This window comes from Leptosomus discolor, chromosome 16 (genome assembly GCF_034619465.1).
Source record: "Leptosomus discolor isolate bLepDis1 chromosome 16, bLepDis1.hap2, whole genome shotgun sequence".
In the NCBI taxonomy this organism is placed as follows: domain Eukaryota; kingdom Metazoa; phylum Chordata; class Aves; order Leptosomiformes; family Leptosomidae; genus Leptosomus; species Leptosomus discolor.
Genome location: NC_141406.1, coordinates 10,726,591 through 10,746,512, shown reverse-complemented (window position 1 = coordinate 10,746,512; position 19,922 = coordinate 10,726,591). Strand labels below are relative to the sequence as shown.

General features: G+C 38.9%; 1 protein-coding gene across 3 annotated transcripts; it reads right to left on the bottom strand.

Moving 5' to 3' along the window:
* Positions 1 to 522: 522 nt before the first annotated feature.
* On the bottom strand, positions 523 to 17,594 carry STX2 (syntaxin 2). Of its 3 annotated transcripts, XM_086473982.1 has the most exons (11): positions 17,545 to 17,594; positions 10,588 to 10,659; positions 9,993 to 10,092; positions 8,477 to 8,551; positions 7,447 to 7,520; positions 7,138 to 7,246; positions 5,333 to 5,406; positions 5,085 to 5,222; positions 3,578 to 3,688; positions 2,091 to 2,218; positions 664 to 695 (listed from the first exon to the last, which is right to left on the bottom strand). In XM_086473982.1, the coding sequence occupies exons 1-10, from the start codon at positions 17,572 to 17,574 to the stop codon at positions 2,135 to 2,137; spliced, it is 867 nt and encodes a 288-aa protein (XP_086330108.1). In that variant the 5' UTR covers positions 17,575 to 17,594; the 3' UTR covers positions 664 to 695; positions 2,091 to 2,134. The 3 variants fall into 3 exon arrangements, 2 of the variants coding, with proteins under 2 accessions (XP_086330109.1, XP_086330108.1); XM_086473983.1 differs by lacking the exon at positions 2,091 to 2,218 and having other exon boundaries at positions 523 to 695; XR_015183922.1 differs by lacking the exon at positions 664 to 695 and having other exon boundaries at positions 2,204 to 2,218; positions 2,591 to 3,688.
* Between the last annotated feature and the right edge of the window lie 2,328 nt (positions 17,595 to 19,922).

Here is a 19,922-nt window from a genome sequence, read left to right as displayed (position 1 = left end):
AACAAAACACAACCTGGAAAGTGTAAAAGACCTTTTTTTTTTTCTTCTCAAGTGTGATGCAATAGGCAGACAGTTAAATAACTAGTTTTTTTCAGGATAAAATATTTCAACACTTGTTGGAGAAAAAATTTCTAAGTATAAAGCTTAGATAGGTTAAGGTGACTAAATAATTAATACACTTAAAGACATGGCTATATCTCAAAAATCTTCACAAGAGTGCTAACAAAAGCAGCACTGGTAAAGTACTAAAATTCATTATTAGAATATTAGCAATAGGAAAAAAAGCCAAACAGTCAAAATTCAATAGTCTCTTAACTCCTTATTTAAACTGTTTGTAACACTGAGATACGAAAAAAATCCTAAGACACTTTAGTTCAAAACAATTGAGAGTAAGTTTCAGTCTTAAAAATGCATAGTTTATGATGAAAATTCATACATATCCTAATACATTCTGATCTTCATTTATGAGTAAACATTAAGAGTGATTTTGTTTTTAACCATTAGGGATAAGTCGTCATCATGGAACAGTGTAAGGCATCATTTATTAAAAAAGGTTTGGTTTCACTAAAGATGTGTTTTGTAGTTTCTGAAGGGTCGTAACTCTTGGAATGTGCTTACTATGATAGTGTTGTTGCGAGGGTAATTCCAAGTATCAGAAGCAATACAGTTACACATATAATTATGAACATCAATTTCTGCAAAAAAAGAGAGAAAAGTTTGAGATTGAAATACCTTGTCAGATACAGAACTGTTTAAATACATGCACAGCCACAGAAAGTAATACCGACATCTAATCCAAGTGTTTGGATTTTCTTTCTTACTGCTGTGATTTTCTATTGTTAGTCTTTCTTTTCTAACATCCATGTAACCATAGTTACCAGATAGAGCTGTCTAACATCTCCGTATTTTGCTTCACAAAATAACTGTTATTACTCATATCCAACTTCCATAAATACCATTATGTATGGAAACAGATGCAACAGTGAACACTTCCTTATCAAGGCCAAGGCTAAGTACAGTAACATTGCTTACTGGACCCTCCTTGGATACCTATTTGTAGCCTGCTCAAACTGTTACAGCTGCACACTTAGTGGAATTCAATAAAATGTCAGTAAAAACATTGTGTAGGTAATAGCTCAGAAGAGCTGCAAGGAAAAAAAAAAAAAGATGGGTTCTATGTAAATGCATCAGTGACACTAGGTCAGGTATTTCTGACTATAAACAATGATACAGTAAATCTTGTTATCTGCCCATATACCAAAGCTGAGAAGAAACTGTAACATCAAAACTAAAAACTTAATATTGAAAGAATGTTAATTCAGTTCAGATAACTGAATTCCTGATCAGCTGTCTGAAACAACATCCCACTCACAGTGCTTCACACATAGTTCAAAGATCCTGCATGTAAGAAGTGCAGTTTCTATTGGACTCAGAAGAGTGAACTGCTATTTTCTACCTAGCCTGGCTAGGTGTTATCTTGACAAGAAATGGTAGATTAGTACAGCAAAAATCTGAAGATCGAAAAAATTTTCAAATTTCTCCTAAAATCCCAGTTGGAACCTTTGCAGACTTCCTTTTACAAATACTTTGTTATTCCCCACTGTTTCATTTAGTAATATTAATACACAGCTTCAAAGTAAGAAATTTCAGGATGCTCTGCAAGGCATTAATAGCCAGCTTCATGGACATCTACTTTTACGAAAGCTCTACCTAAACCCATAGTAAACCCCACTTGATAAAGTTCCAAGTGTAACTAATATTCCACATCTTACTGCACACTGTTTGCTGATGTGAACTTTCAGTAGAAAAAAAATTTCAAAGGACTGGGAGACAATAATTGGACTTTTTGGTCTCCTTTCCTTCCGTGTTTACGAGTTCAGCAGCGATCGCACGCTGCCAATTCCGCAGCTTGCCGCTAGATGTCAGCGTGCGGTACGCGCACGCAGCACGCCGGCAGCACGCAGCGACAGCAGATCCACCCCCGCCTCTCCAGCCTATCCCCCCAATACTCACTGCACAGGTACGAAGGGTTAGAACAATACAAGTTACCAGAACGAAAAAGGAAGAAAATTAGTTGATTAGTTACTTACTGCCACACTGGCAGGAAGTCATGCATGCGGAGGTTATTCAAGCATCACCGAATACCAACAGACAAACCAATAATTAGAGCAATTATGGCAATCAACACCAATGACACAACGATAATTATCCACATTTTCTGTCAAAAAACAAGGCATTATTATTTTCATTTTAAGCACATTAAGACTCGCGTTTATTTTCAATTTTTTAAATAGTCAGGTTTTAGATCCACGCTCACTTTTATTAAAGGCTGCATAATTCTCAAATTGAGATCAATTTATCTGTACACTCTTGTATGCATAAGAATAAACATTTTTAAACAGTGTTTACAGGTAAACTAGTGTGATTAATACCTATATAGTTCCCAAAGATGAGAAAACCACCATTTACAAACAAGTGGACTCCTCTGACACCCCTTAATAATTCTTTTCAAATACAACACGCGTGTTATCTACGTGTAGATATCTGTCTATCTATATAAAGATACGTCATTCCCTCAAATCCAGCTTACCACCCAAAGCCTCACAAAATCGCACAGCATCTCAACAGGGGAAGTTATAATGCCAGAGGAACACTTCATTCACTCTGCAACCATACAGTTAGAAAATACAAAAATAAATTACTCAGCCAAATAATCTATTCTGAAACCAAGCTACTTTCTGATGCAAAGAAAGCTATTGAAACACAAAACAAGTTTCCATGCCAATGGAAAATGCCTGAACATTACTTTGAACTCAATTCCTCCACAAAATTTGTTGTCGTAGTTTGATGCCATACCCTTCCCAGAGGGAAGATCTCCCTAATCTAGTACTTTTACAGGAGTACCAAAGCAGTTACCTGTAAAAAGAATAATTACACATGGACTTCTAAAAAAGTAAGCTTGCTTCAGCAAAACCAGTAATTTTATTTTTCCTGCTAACATGGTGATTTTATAACTACAAATCCAGGTAAATTTACCAGTGATAAAGATCCAAAAACCTTTAAGCTTAGTAAGGGTCTGAATAATTTAAAGTATCATGGTAGTTAATAAGAACCTGTGGATTTATCTATTAGCATAACATATCAACTCTTCTTTTGGGGTTTTTACACTCTGTAATGACAGCTTTTTAACTGGAAAATTGTGAACATAGCCTTAGCTGTGCATGGATTGCTCCTTCATTTCTGTAGTACAAGACATTTCTGTCCTCTACTGGCAATATCAACTTTTAGTATTAACTATTGCAAACTAATTCACACTGGAAATGTTCTGATTTCTTCTGGATTATGGGGGTTTTTTTGTTTGTTTGGAAAATCCCTTGGAAAAATCTTCCTCTGTCATATACTAATTTATAACAACGTTTTCTAACCTAATTTAAAATATCACAACTACAAAAAAGTAAAATGCATATACTAATTCCACCTTGAAGGACTGACTGCAACCACCACAAAAATCTGAAGGTCACTTCATAAGGTGCTAAGTTAACATACTGACTAGCACAATTAGAGAAAGACAGCATACCCTTCGTGCTTTACTTTGATATTTAACTGCCTTTTTTGTCTCTTCTTTTGCATGTTCCACGTAATCTGATGCATTCATCACGTTCTTTTCTATGTTGTTGATCATTTCACCCTTAAAATGAAATTTTGAAGAAAAAATTTTATTATTGGAATCCACGGATCCTTGGTTAATGAGCCCAAGAGAAGAAAGGCTACAGAACATCAACAGTTATTTTAAGCAAGTGACTAATGTACATATTAGCGGCTGACAGCTTTTCTGCTTTGATGGGTAAAGGAAAAGGGACTGAGAAGCAAGGGCTCAAAGTTCTAATCAAACAAGGAACATTCATGGGCAGGACAAGCATATTTCTCCCTTTTACAGGAAAACATGCTGAACACCTGAAAAAGGAACATACCTTTGAATCTGAGGTATGTTTTACCAGCCAAAACTAAAACTGACACACTAAAGAGATCAGAAATCCCTGATGTGCCTGGAAGTGGGAAAGGATATTGACTATTTCTCACACAGTTCAACAGTTATCTAAGAAAACGTCACATGTAGTAGCAACTTCAGAAGTTCCTCATTCAGGGTTTAGAATGTCAATACATAAAAAATTCAATTTAATTGTGATGAATGAAATTTGGTAATGAAATGGAGGACTGGTGAAAAATTACAGTAAGTCTATTACCTGTGTTTCTGTCCATCAGAAGAAATAATCAGCAGCAGTAAACAGCAAAGCATTAAAAAATGATGCACAAATAACTTTTGTTCATTTCTAATTCAAAAGAAAACTGCTACCAATTTGACTTGGCTATATATTTAATATAAAAGCATCACTACTTCTAGAACAAAACCCAGTAAACCCAAGAAAATAGTCCTTATCAGGAAAGTTTATCTTCTGAACATTACTCTTTTCACTGTCCTGTGTAAGTCAAAGAATTTTTAAGAACAGAAGTTAAAAATATTTTTGTTAGATAACTGGAATGTAAAGACTACAAATAGAACAAATTTATGTACAGGTCAGGACTAAGAGATAACTTCCATTACTTGTCAACGCCTTTATGTTCATGTGAGTTATAACAGTAATCATACCTTCGCATTACGTGCAAGTTGCAAACATCCTTGCTAACACCCGTTTTATTCTACCATAGAATTCCTTTACCATGTCTGTGAGAATCCTAAATTCCCAAGACGTTAGCCAATGTTCCAGGAGAGAGTTGTTCTTAAACATGCACAAAATGTTCAAGCATATTACAATATAAGCACGTTGAAGAAAATATTAAGTATGCCAACTGAAAAGAAAGTCTACGCTTAGTTACTCATGGCATATGAGTGCATCTAGACTCTATGTTTGTCTAAACAAAACAAAAAACCTGTAGTGAATAACTTTCATATATTCTAATCACAGTCAAAACCCACTGTAAGTCTGCATTATCTGAATATAACCAATTGCTTCTACATATTTCAAAGAGGAAGACGGGGGAAAAAAAACCCGCTTACGTAAATGTGTTTGAATTGCTTCATTTACCTGAGTCTCAACAAACATTGCCATGTCCATAAACATTTCATGTAGTTCTCGTATGCTAGATTCCAGTTTCATAATATCCTTGTGACGTGACTCAATTTCATTCAGAGCTTGCCTAGTTATTTGAGAGTCTGATATAATCTTTGGGAGATACAAAAAAAGATATGGACATAAATAAGTACATGCTGTCACGCTTCTAAACAGCGGAAGCAGCAGAGCAGGAGAGACATAACTAGACCAGAAATACATACATCAGAAGTGAAAATTGAAGGATTACCACTCTCCAACATTTCTTCCAGTTCCTCATCAGTGGTGGTCTTTCCAGCTAGAAGAAAAACAACAGTACTTCACATAACACATATTTAGCGAACATAGAATTTTACCATACCAGAAGGATAACAATTCAAAGACAATTCTTCTATTGAACATTTTTCAGGATAAAACAATGTAGTCTTTAGCCATTACCAAGTGTCATTTTGCATATGAAAAAACCAGAAAATATCAAGAAATAGTCAGAAAACAGTGTAGATTCAAAGCTATGATGAATAATTCCTGGTTGGTGATTTTTTGTTCGTTTGTTTAGGGGTTTGAGGTTTTTTTTCAGTCAAATTGAAGAGTTTAATCAGAAACATTTACAAAGTACATATAAAGGTTGTGAAGTGCTCTTCAGAAAGAACAACTTGAGATATAACATTCAATATTTACCTGTTCAATCATGCCACATTGCCACCTCATTTACTTGCTCCACACCTCTGTGTGGCCAGTAAAATCTGTACATAAATTCCATTTTATCAGAACAGGATTACATTCATAATCCATGTTCAGAAGACAGTTACCTATAGCCGGCATACCTTCATTTCTACTTTGCAGAATACATTTAACAATTGATGTAGTTTATTACTGTGTGTTTAAGCAAACCGAATCCTATTGATCACACTGGTATGACAAATTCAAGTTTTATGAATCAGGCAACACATTCAGGAGTCATTGCAGTTTTAAAAATTACGTATCAAATCCCTGTTCTTCCCATGTAAAACAATTTTAATAACTGTAATAACTTATATAACTCTGTCCTATCAGATGAAAGTTACAGTTTGAATATTACTTTCTGATGTCAACACCCACGAATGCTGCTTTAAAATTTTTAGTGCTGAGGAAAAGCTGAAGGCTCTACCTGGGTCATAACACTAACTTAAGAGCCATGTCCTGAGGTATTAGGGTCCCTCCCCTCAAACGCACAGGTAAAGAAGAATTTACCTTGCCTGATAAACTTTACTGAAATGCTGAATTGAACTATTAGTATGAGAAGCTAATGACAAATTTGAGAAGCTCATGAAAAGCAAAGTCGTCTTATAATTTGCCAACTTTTCTGTTTGCATTTCCTATTTCAGCAATGTATGTATTTGCTTTTACAGGAGGTATTCAAAACGGCTAATTTTAGGTACAAGATGTTACAGATTTTTTTAGACACCTTCCAATGTAGATGCTGTAGTTCGGAGTAGAGTCAGGTACCTTTCTGTATACTCGTCACAATAATCAATTATTTAATAAGTCAAATGTGAGTCAGTCATCAAATGATTAGAGACATAAAATCAGTGCTGCCATTATATGTCATCCGGATTTAACAAGTGTTCTTACTGACAAAAATAGCATAGCATAAAGAGAGATGTTGTCCTGTTTAGCATGTTAATATTGGAATGGCTTTTTATAACACTTGCTATCTTCAGAACACAGGTTTTCTTAATGTTTTGTTTAAAGTTGCAACATTGGAAATAAATGAAACAAAAGAAAAAAGGTATTTTCTTTAATAATTTTCAACATAAAATAAATCATTCAGTGAGCTTCATCTATTTTCTTTACAGCTGTTCTGAAGAGTAGTACCAAAGAGTTAACGCCATACGATAAAACTGTTTGTTTTCACTCACATGCTTCAAGCAGATGTCCAAGATGTATGATGCTTTGTACCATCTTTAAGTAGTAAGAAACAAGGGAGGTACTAACAACACAATTCATCTTTTTTTTTTTTTTTAAAAAAAAGTGTATTCAGGTCACTTACTTATCTCTAATTGTCTCTGTATCCGACCTTTGCTGCGTTCTCGAAAAAGAGTTTGGGTCTCGTTGTATTCCGTCATGACCTCCACAAACTTGTGAGCTAATACAGAGTGCTGTTTTTTGAGGATTTAAAAATGTGGAACAAAAACATTTACTTTTTTTTGATACAGCAAACACTACTGCACAACAACTGAAAGTGGTATTTACATTCCAACAAAACAGAACATGAAGTTCTGAAACTATTTCAGAAAAATTATTTCATCCTTTGATTTACTAGAATCCTTTTATTTTCTTTAAACGTAAGTGATCATACCTGTGTTTTTCTTATCCTGAGGTCCACTGATGTCCGATTAGCATTTTCACCCTGATTAAAACTTTGTTCAATAGCTAAGAACAATACAAGAATATTATGAGTCAACGTTCAGTATGATTATTTAATATCGTAGCTCAGTTACTTTGTAAATACTATTAATAATTACTTTTTTTCATGTACAAGCTCCCCATAGATATGTTTAACATTTCAGGGGGAGAAGGGGGCTGGCAGTTATAGATGTGTATGTAGTATTTAAAATAATTTTGGTAACTGGTACAGATCTTAAAATACAGTAACTACTTCAATACTCTTTCAGAGTCGCACTACCGTCCATTACTCTGAAAAATTTCAAAAAGTATAACAAAGTGGGCTGCTCTTACAGTTTAAACAATAAGCACGATACCCTAGTGTTTATGGAAGGACAGAAGCATTCAGTCATTGTAATGCAGTAACATTAGAACACTTAATAAATTTCAAAACCTATGCTAAGCAATTAAGGCATACTCAGAGGGGAAAGCTTCAGCGAAATTAGCTAGTCTGAAGTTAAAATACAGTAGGTTCTTTAGAGCAATTCCCTATGTATGCATTCATGCCATGGAGACGGTCTTTTGGCAGTTAAAGCCATCTTCCTCCAAAACATCGTGACCAAACAACAGCATTTCAGTTGCAGAATACATTTCTACACAGGAATTACTTTGCATTGTAATTTTCTAGGTTATTTCTGAGAGCAAGCAAGCTCCTTGTCCTGTTCCACAAACCAGACTGTGCTGAGACCTGGTATTTATCAGCAGTGAAGCATGCAGAGGAGGAATAAAGCAGCGGACGATACTGTTACTGACATGCACTGTACTTTAGTTGGTTTCTCTCTCTCTCTTTTTTGATTTTTTTTTTTAAAAAGTTGTACAATTTATGCACACGTAACACAGCTTTTAAAGTTTAGAAGTTCAGCTGCAATGCACTAACTTTGTAACACAGCTACCATCCTGAATCATCACAAGCAACAGTAGTTTTACTTCTCATCACAACTTACCCTTTAACCTGGCTCGAATTTTATTGGCAATCTTCTTTATTTCCTCATTTAATTCTTCAAGTTCTTCCTTTGTCCCTTTAAAAAAGAGATTTTTTTAAGAACTGTTAATGACAGAGTAGTAAGCCAGCAATCTACAACTCTACCTTGCAATCTCATAATTGTATTCAGTTCAACCATGCAGAGATGAAGTTTATTATACTCCTAAGTACTTTAAATACGATTTTTATAACAGCATACTATCAGATTCCTGCTTCTTATGACAAGCCCTTACGCTTGGGAAATGTTATTACCAAACCATCGACTAAACCTAGTGACAAAATATTCCACATTTTTCTTAATGTAACGCTTTCAGGGGAATATTCATTTGGTGATCAAAATGAAAGTTCACTGAAGTCTATCAAGTGAAAATACAGGTTTATCTTCCTTTTTTTAGTTCTGTTGTTTATCACAGGCCATTCCTCTTACCCTTATTAACATAACTATACCACGCACTGCCTATATTTTTGAAGAATACTACACAGTCTTGGCTAGTTCTCTGTTATTCTGTTTACTGAAGACACTAAATTCACAAGAGCACAAAGAACTCACAAGCAATATGGTGTTCCTCCACAAATCAGATGCATTACTGAGCACAATTTTTAGCAAATACAAGCTGATAAATGATGCGACACCACAGATTTTAACCATTCAAATGAATCCTTATTAAACCTGAGATTCATGGACTGTATACTAAAGTTAAGACAAAAAGCAACCTGCAAAATCATTTGTAAGAATACAAAGATATGCCCATCCATAGACAAAGAAAACAGGGGGAAAAGAAAAACTAACACCCAAAGTTTAGTTTTCATCAGCAAGAAGGTAACTGCTAAGCTGACATTACAACATTCCACAAAAATATCTCAGCATCTTTTCTTCCCTTTTCTTTAAATCCTGCCCACAAACCCAGGCAAGCCTTGAATTAAGAAGTGTTGAGAACAGAGAAGGTTCCACATTTCTGGGCGAGTTCCCTAAACTTTCAAGTTCCCTGTTCAGAAAGGACATGTTCACTTTCAGCGTTGGCTTACAGACTCTAAAAATAGGGCTGGAACTGTTACTACCCCTGAAGCAGGTGGCCGTAGCGTTAGTGCTAGACAGGACCTTGCCCCTACCAAGGAACAGAGAGAAGACGATGGCTTTACCAGATGAGCTTCAGTTGACAGCTTCGACATTTTCACAAATTAAAATAAATGCAAGTAGCCTCCACGTTTCTGAAGACACAATCAACTTCAAGATTAAACTGAGTTTTGGTCTAGCAAAGGTTTGGAGGACGCAACAAGTATTTTGAAAATGTATTTCTTCAAATGAGACTTTAAAAAGGTAAAAATAAGCAAATGAAAATATTAATTCAATATTAAATATGGAAATATTTAAATAAATAAATAGTTACATTTTGCATTCTCAACACCTGCAACGAACAAAAATTTATTTCAGAGTATCTAGCTACACATATCTGAAATCCAAAAAAAGGGATACTCACTTCCTTCAGGATTTGGTGCTGACAGGATAATGCTGTGCTGCTTCTTCACTTCTTCCACATTTTGTGCTATTTTTGCTATATTATTTCTAAGTTCCTCAACCTAGAGGAAGAGAAATATGGCAATGAAATCACCTGAATTTAGGGCAAAAATTTTTTAAAAAATAAATGTCTTTGGTAATAAAAATCATAAAGCATTTAATTGCAATATTTGTAAGTATCTGACAGAAATCCCAGCAGAAATGTTGACATTTAAACAGCTTGCACTATTTTTTTTTTAAGAAAAAATGGTATTCTTAATAGCAAATATATTTTATATGACCAAAGACTTAAGTGCCATTATTCTTAATATAAAAGATTTTAAAATTCTGTAAGCAAATTTCTCGTCAACAGGGAGTTAAAAAACATTCCGTGAAGTAAAGACAGGAAATAGCCTGACACAAACAAGCAAAAGTGTTACCAATATTTGATTTTGCATACCATTACAAAGCATCCTGGAGGGTGTGCATGTAGATCAATTGTTAAACCTAATTACAGAAATTAAAAGGCACAGAGAGAAAACTAAGTCTTTAATAGATGGCGAAACCTATAACCTTACCTGTTGGAAGAAGTCATCCATAAAGTGGTCTTTTTCAACAATAACTGTCTCCCCATCTTCATTTCCTTTACACTGTAAAACATAACAAAACAAGTCTATGAAATAAAACTCAGGATACTGTTCTGAAACAACTACGACTTCTTCCGCACTGCTACTGTAAACACAATTTTGTCAACAGTCTGTAAGTCAAAAAAGTTCTCCTTTCCTCAGGACCATAATCTAAAAAGAAATCTGCAGAGAGGTCATAGAAAGTCACCTGACCACCACGAAGTTGTGAATGCCAAGGCACGTACTCCTCTGCAGACAACTTCAGGAAGAACCAGCCTGTAAGTGATGTCAGTTTTCATTACCTGTCATAAAAATTATTAAAATACAATTTGGCATATAAGCGTTCTCTCACAGCATAAAGATATTTCCACAGTGAGTCCCACATGAACTGAAAATAACATTCGGTTTGCACAGACAGTAACTCGAACCCTCTCCAAGAAATACTAAGAGGCGTGCTGATGACTGCCTTGACATGTAATAAGCTAAACACCTAATGAAAGCTAGAATAAAAAGCTATCAACATCTGCTTACTAGTTTTGCCCTCGGGTGTTTTCAAGGCTGCCATTCCACACCGATTTAGACATAATTATGCTACACTAAACTATACATGCATTATGTAACTGACAAACCCTTAGAACAGCAGCCAAGGAGGCAGAAACTCAAGTTGACGGGCTCTCACAGATCTCCAGGGCACACAGCCCAATACATCCCCTGACCCAACATTCACTTCCCTAACCCTTGAGTCAGCCCAGCAGAATAGATGGATCGCGACAGTAAATGAGATTCTCTTTTCCTTCGATAGAATTTGAGAATTAACATGCATCATATAAAGGCAGGGTTACATCTTCCATGCTCTCTAGTTCCCTCTGTAGAGCACAGACTGTTTGAACTGCATTGAATTAAAAATAGAACAAAATATTCTTCTACGATATAGTCAATGGGTTACCTGTTAGAAAAAACCCCATAAGACAGGTATCATCAAGGGATTTTCATGTCCAACACTCCTTTTTTCTTACAAGACCCTCTGCCTTTGATCTTCTAACATCCACTTTCTGCTCCTAAACCCTGACCCTATTACCCAATAAGCCCTTTGTTTCTGGTTTTATTAAACTAGGTGAGATGTGTATTATTTGCATGATAATCCTGCAATTTAATCCAATGTCAAACACTGCTATTATCTAATAGAGAAGGTTATACTCAACAAAGATCAATCAAGGTCAGGTTGGACAGGGCTCTGAGGAACCTGATGTAGCTAAAGATGTCCCTGCTCACTACAGGGGGGTCAGACTGGATGGCCTTTAAAGGTACCTTCCAGCCCAAACTATTCCACGATCCTAAGATTCTAAGATCTCTGCACCAAAATCTAAGAGTGCCCCAAATCTTCAAGGAAAGTTACTATACTTTGTGAGAGTTCCTTTCCTGCCAATTCAGAGAGCGTATAAAGCCCTACAACAGTACATCTGTCAGAAATAATCCAGTTTCTATGCTCAGGGGAAACCATAATGCCCCGACTGAAATACAGGAATTTAAATGTTAATGCTCTCCCGGATCACTCAGCGCTGTGTGTCATTAAAGACTTTTTATAGTTACTCATTTTGGGGAGATGATTGCTAGAACTCAATATTAAAGAATCTGTCGTTAGGGACTGCAATCAATTAACAGTCTTGCTTAATACAAATAAGCCCAAATGAAGTCACCCAACTTTCACCCATTCCAGAGAATGCAGCCCTACAAAGCTACCAGTTTTAAGTTAATATTTAAGAACAAGCTACACTTCAAAGACATTTAATTTCATTATCTATGTAAAAGAACATCTTCTGCTCTTATTTACTGAGTAAAGAATAACTTTTCTGCTCGTTTAGAATCACACGATATATTTAGCTAATTGAACTAAAACCAATGAAAATACTATCAGCTAAGAGATTCAGCATGTCAGCCTTTAGATTGGTCAGAAAATCTTAGTATAACGTTAAACACTTGAGTGAATCTTAAACGAAAGACAAAATTGTTACTCAGAAGTCCCGTTTGTGGAGCTGGGCTGGAAGGAAGCCCTGGTGATTACCCACCCTGAAGTCAGTTCCACCCTCATTTCACTTTCACATTTGGTTGCAATGACACCACTGACAGATCAGTTTGCTGAAGGATTTATGGACAGCCTACTCTGAACATCAGCACTTGAGACATCTGATGACTCATCAACCTCTGTTTTCTATGTTCTTAAATCACCGCTCACCTAAAACACAGCTTATTCGCCAACTCTCTTCAACTTAAGTGATGTATCTTCTTTTGACAAGCACACAAATCTACCAAGAATTCACTTTTATGGTCGAACTTAGCCGAAACATATTGTTTCTCCAAGACCTTACCTCCCCAGTATAAGTAGTAGCACAAAAAAAAACTGATAAAAAGTTTCACGACACCGCCAAGAGCAATCTAACAAAATCCGTCTGCAGCTCATACTTTGAACTTGGGACTAAAGGTCTGCGCCACAGAATCTCATAAACATTCATAGACTTATAAAATATATCAAGTTCCCTCAGAAGTTGGTTCATATGACACAATCCAGATATTCAGACAATATAATTTCTCAGCTCCAAGTAGGAGCTACCCTGACGGTTTATGAAACTTCTGACATTTCCCATAGCTTACAGAATTGCAGGAATATGTCTAGCTTGAGATATCTCACCAAATTAATTACTGACCTTTGAAAGTGAGAACAGCTTTTGACCTAAAAACATAACTATTACTTGCCCTTGAAATCCCATTCAAGGTTAGTTATTTCTCAGTCCAGATCGCATGTATTCCTCCAGCAGGCTGCAAAGATAACTGACCACCATTATCCTCACAAATCAGACCCAAGGAGCAGGTCACAGAGTGTTACAGTTTCTCCACACAGCACCAGGGTTTCCAGAAATTCTTTTCTATCAGAGTGGCCAGGAAGGGCCTACAGAGGGCCAAGGAGATCTGTCAGGCAGCTTTGACAGGTCAATCATTAACATGCATTTAGCAGCACTATTGTACAACCAGGAAGAAATCATACAGTAACCAGCCACAAGAAATTATTTTATGCTGTTACGACACGGAAACATACAGCTCATCTTCAGAAACTCCACGCTTTAACACAGACTAATGTAAGAAGTTAAACTCAGAGGGGAAAAAAAAAAAAAAAAAAAAAGAACTCAGCAACTCAGCAATGTTTCCCTCCTTCTGAAAAGGTTCCTTTTGCATTTTGTTTTCCATACCACCCAATGCTACCAATTTTAGCTTTTGCGACTTTGCAGTTCTTCACTCACTCCTAAACAGTTTTGGGGGCACTAAGTGAATGCCCATGAAATAGCTTACAAAAAAATCAGTGCAGTTCTGTTCAAGTTACAGGTCCTTGGTTTGTTTCTATTTTTTTTTTTTAAAAAAAAAAGCTACAATCAAATATAAATGTACTTTTCAAAGGTTGTGTCTCAGTAACACTCAAGAGTAAAGAAATACAAAAAGCATGTATTTAACATGATTCACCAATCAAGCAAGAAAAATGGATTTCAATAGGTAGCTCTGCGTCCATTTCAGCATCTAACAAGATGGTAATTTTTGAGCCATATGAACAATGCACCCCAAACCTGAGATCTAAGACATCACGCCTATGCAGAGGTTTACATCTTACCTCTTTCTTAAAGGAGTTAACAACAATAACAAAAAAGTCTGAATGACTGTTATTAACAGACCTTTAAAAGGACATCTGGTTTTAACACCTGACACTAGCTACATGTGCTGAAAACAGACCCTACAGCTCTTTTTAAGCCATTTTAAGATGGACTTGTATCCATGAACCATTGAATGCTGGGAGAATATTTTACACAGTCATTGCTAGGTACTTGCCCTGTTTGTTTTGTTGGGTTTTTTTCTTCTTCCCTCAATATCCTACTATCCACCACTGCTGAAAACAGTGCACTGGATCAGAGAGAACCTTTTATTCTTCTTTTAATCTTACACTCATTTGTGCTCAAAATTAACTAAAATCAGTCTGGGATTTGATCAATTGTCCAATTAATTGTATTAAAGGGCAATTCAAACAGCTGACAAGTTCATTTTGGCCTGCTTCAAATAATTCAGAAGTGACATTAAAATAATCCTCTAAAAGTAGACAAATACAATCATGGTTACTGTCTCCTGAAGCAGTGTGTATTTTACAAGACTCTTCCCAGCTAGAAAGTAAGAAGAAGCAACATTATCTGAAGACTATATAATTTGCATGTCTTCAACAATTTCTTTCTCCAGCAACTATTTCAGCACTGTTGAACTGCCTAAATACAGTGTATTACCAAAAGTATCAAGTTATGATTACTTTATGTTAATGGGCCACAAACATTGATATGTAACATTTCTCCCTCTTCTTTATAAGGATAAAGGGAAATCTAGGAACACACAAATGAAGAGATGTAAACTTAAATTAACCTATCTGCTACAGGGAATACTGTGTTTAGTCACAATGGGTCAGTGTAGACTGGCTGAAGTACTCAGATTTCTTAAACTACTTGTGGACCACATTGGGTCTTTGGGGGAAACGGGGTGGACGGAACTTACATGTAAGATACAACCAAAGTAAAACACAATGATATTCTTATATTAAGGGAAAGAGGCAAAGCAGTTTCTGAAGATTTTGCAGGCCCAGGCCTGCTTAAAAGCCACAACATATATACTCCACTCTTCACTTACCCATTTAGCCAAATAAAACTCAATGGAACTAGGACACAATAGGACGAGAGGAAATAGCCTCAAGTTGTACCAGGGGAGGTTTAGATGGGATATCAGAAGAAATTTCTTTACTGAAAGAGTGGTCAAGCATTGGAACAGGCTGCCCAGGGGAGTGGTGGAGTCACCAGCCCTGGAGGTGTTCAAAAAACATGTAGATGTGGCACTTCGGGACATGGTTTAGTGGGCACGGTGGTGTTGGGTTGACATTTGGACTTAATAATCCTAAAGGTCTTTTTCAACCTTAATGATTCTATGATTCTAACCACACTAGTCAAACTGAAACACTCTGGAAAATAGGCAAACACATGTTAATACACTATTTCTTCAGATTATTTATTCCTTTTCAAAGCAATCTTATCCACGTATGACCAGGTATCACCGTTCAAAGCCTTTATATGAATAAAGGAAAAATCACAAAAACATGGATATTTCAGATGAAGATGTAAGATGGAAGTTGTTACTTCCATGAGTTCCCTGAGGAAATCAAGTTTTACAAAAGCCATCTCCCTTGGGTATGCAGCTTTTCAAAACTTCACGTCACCCACACACTTTGAAGGGATAAAGTGTAGACTGGATCTTCAATAACTTCTGCCTTCATTTGATGTTTAAATATTTTCTTCTAGTTAGAAGAAAACTTCAATTTTAAGTCTCCAAGCTATTTGTCAATTCTACAGGCAGTGAAAATCATGTTAATGAATATACGAAGCACTTCAGCAATACTAACCACTATGTTTAAAACAGCAGCTTGCTGCAATAATGTTTCAGTTAGAGAATTAGCTTGCTGCAGTATAGTAATGTTTCAGATGCCAAATATTAAAGCCGGCTTAACCTCCCGCTATGTACAGCTGCTTTTAAAACTTTTAACAATATATATTGGGGGGGAGGGGGGCATGTGTTTTAGGGGTTTTAATTAAAAAAAAAACACCCAAAACATACAAGAGGCCACTGCTGCTTCCACTCAGTCAGAATGAAGTCTAAGTGTCTAGGACTATAAATTAAAAAGCAAATTCAGACCACCATTTGCTGCCTCCGCTTTCTGGGAAGTGTACACCATCACCGAAATTCAGCATGTATTCCTACAACCTGGACATGCTTAGAAATAGGAAAAGAGAAGAAGTATACCTGAAAAAAAATTACACATTTCTTTGGCACGACTCCAAAACATCTTTCCTGGTAAAGATATTGCAATCTAATAATGCAAAAACTTTTCAGATGCCAATTCATCCTTTTGGAGAGGAAGACAAAGAGACTGGCAATTCTGTCACTCAGAGATAGAGCTTCCAAAATGTATTTTGTGTTCCACAAGACACAAACTTAATTTTAAAATGAATGAGCCCCAAACTTGTATGCAGCTCAACGCAGGCCAGCTTCCACTCATATGTGGAGTCTTAGAACTATCACAGGAACTCCTGTGTGTTCTCCATTTCCACTTATTTTCACGGAAAAAAAAAAAAAAAAAGTCAAATATCCTTTTATTTCAATCAAGCCATATCCTGTTGAAGACAGACACGATGGTACCTCCCTTCAACTCTCCTTTTTTTTTTTTGGATACTGTTTTCAAAGCACAAATAAGGGAAAGGAAAAGAGCATATAAACATTACCAGCTACCATTTTATAAACACACGGAAAATAATATCTGCAGACAGCTTTACTGACGCACTACTGGTTAAACACTTCCCGAGCGGATAAATCTACCCCACGGGCAGCTGGAAAACAAAATTACGATGCAGTTTATCGGTCATTCAAAACGTAACGTTTGAAACGCGCTGGAGGTCAGGAGGAAGCGAGGGTGATCTCTAAAAACCGGAGAAGCCTGAACTTGGCTGCCTGATGCCCAGGCCCCGGCGCGCCTCCCCGGCTCTCGGGAGGAAGCCGCCCCCCGCCCCGAGGGGGAGCGGGAAAGGAGCGTGCGGCAGCCGGGGCCCTCCCTGCCCCCAGGGACGCGGCACAGGCGGTGCCTCGGCGGATCCCGCAACGGAACATCAACCCTCCCGCCGCTGCCCGTTGCCCCAGGGCGGCCCGCACGGCCCTCACACACGCACATACCCGCCCCCCCCCCCGCACTCCGCCGCCTTTGTCCCCTCCCGCCCCGCTCCTCGCCTCAGCCCGCCGCTCCGCTTCCCCGGGAGCCTCCCCGCTCTCCGCACTCGCCCCGCCGCTCACCTCTGCCAGGTCGGCCAGCCGGTCCTTCATCCCCGCGGCGGCTCAGCGACTCCCCGAGGCTTCCCCGGCTGCTCCCCGCCGGTTGCTGAGAGCCCCCCGCGCCGGGCCCGCCGTCGCCGGGGCCGCCTCCCTCCCCGCTCCCTCCCGCTCGGCCGGGCGCAGCGGACGGGCCGCGCCACCTCCCCGCTCTCCTTCCGCGGCGCCGGGGGCAGCGGCCACGCCCACACCCCTCGCCCTAAGTCACGGCAACCCCTGGCCGCGCCGCGCATGCGGAGAAAGGGGCGGGGACGAGGATGCGTCGCCGCTCCCCGGCGGCGGGGCGCGGAGCGGGAGGGCGCGGCAACCATCCCCTTGGGGAAAAAACGCCTCGCGTTGTTTGGCGTGACGACAAGGCGAGGCGGGCTGCTCGGGCGGGCGCAGCTGCGCCGGCCCTGAGGTAATTGCCGGGCTGCGCCGGGGCCGCTCCGCTCACCGGGGGCGGGGGTGAGCGAGCGGCCGGGCCCGGCTGAGGTGTGCGGAGCAGCGTGCGGGAGCGGTCGGAAGGTTCGGAAGGTGCGGCTGGGCAGTGCTGGCGGAGAAGCGTTGGAGAACAGAGAGGCGCTCGGTGCGGGAGAAGGGAGGCGGCTGAGCGGGACCGCGGGCCCTGTGGGGGAACGCCCGTCCCGAGGAGGCAGCGCTGCGAGGCGTGTCCCGACCAGCGATGAGAATACACGCAGTATTGGGAGACTACCATGAGAGAAAGAGCAGTAAACAGTTGAATTGTCTTGAACTCTCTTCTGGTGCGTGATGTGGGTAGGCTGCAGTCGGGCTCCGTGTAACTTATACTCATGTTCAGTCCAAAAGGTGCAGGGGCCTCGTCCTCCCTGCGCTGAGGCTTCTGCTCAGCACAGGCCACGGGCACGTCCCTTCGCCGTTTCAGGGTGCTCGGCCGTGGCCTGCAGTCCGCTGTACCCACAGAGCGGCTAAGCGTGACCCCTGTCACGGCTGGAGATGGAGAGCAAGCTGCGCAGTCCCATTGCATGGAGCAGAAGATGACCCATTGACTTAGGTTAAGTCTTCAACTAAAACATGTTGACACACGTTGCCCGTTAGGGATGTCACCAAAACTTTGCCAAAGTCCTAAATCTGTACAATCACAGGTATGTCTGAAAGGCCTGGGAGTTTCTAGGAAATAAAGCATGCAGGTATTATGGAAGGCAGAAAATCCTCAGTGGGATTGTTCTTGGCTGCTTGCTAAAAAGTACTACTTCAGACTATAGGCAGTTACCTCTAATTACTAGTATCTCAGCTCTATCATATATAGACTTTATCTTCTAGACTACATGTTCAGCGACTGTCAATTCTAAAAATGTTACTTTTGGATACTGAGCATAATAATCCAATGCGTAATTTTCTTCACTTGTTTAAAGAATTTTATTCCAGTGCTGGATCAGGAGTTTAAAAATCCTGAATTAGTACTGTAAGCTGCTTTCATGACGGTGCTGAATTTTTGTTTTCTGAAAAAATTTAGATCTACAGCTGCCCTTCATCATTGACCTACTAAATCCTTATCTTCCAAGAGTGTAGCCTCTTAACAAAACCTAGTCACATGTCTGTCTTGGTGAAAAAAAATGAATAAAGTTTGTCTTTTGAATACTTATTTCAATTGGATTTTGCTTTCATATGACCCCTTTTACCTATCCGTGCTGAGAGTGACTAATTTCCTCTTCAGCCTTTCCAGTGTGGTTTCCTGTGTCGCCACAGTGTGCAGCCCTCGGTGCTGCTGGAGCTCCTATTCCAGAGACATTTCCGCAACCATTGCTTGCCCTGGGAAGATTATGTTCTTCTTCGTTCCTTGCCTGCGTATCTTGTTGTCTTCGTTTACAGTTTACAAAATGATTTTTTGTAATAATATCGCCGTTACATTCAAATAGGCTGTCGAGCTCTGTGACTGCTTATCTCCAGGATGAGGTCTCGTACCATTCCTCATTTGTGTCTTCGGACACCGAGGGCTGCCTTCTGCCTCCTGCGTTCCTCTGCAGCAGTGAGGTGCCGACTCTGTTCACAGAGTCAAGATATAGGAAATGTCAAGGTCTTTTAAAAGTAATTATTCTGCTGATTACCTAGCGATATGGTAGGGACTCTAATCTTTTAGATAGTGATCTAACGCTGCAGATGAGTGCTTGGAAGTGGTTTGTTGCCTTTGCTGAATGGGTTTATCTAGAGCAGATGTGTTGTGGATCCTCTGAACTGCACACTTACATGTGATGATAAAACAGATGATAAAAACTAGATGCCACCTAGTTACTTATCTTTGTAACAACAAAATAAATACTTACCAAGAGCTCCAATGCTATGATAGGGGACTTTTTAATTAAATATCTGTTTTAATTATTCCA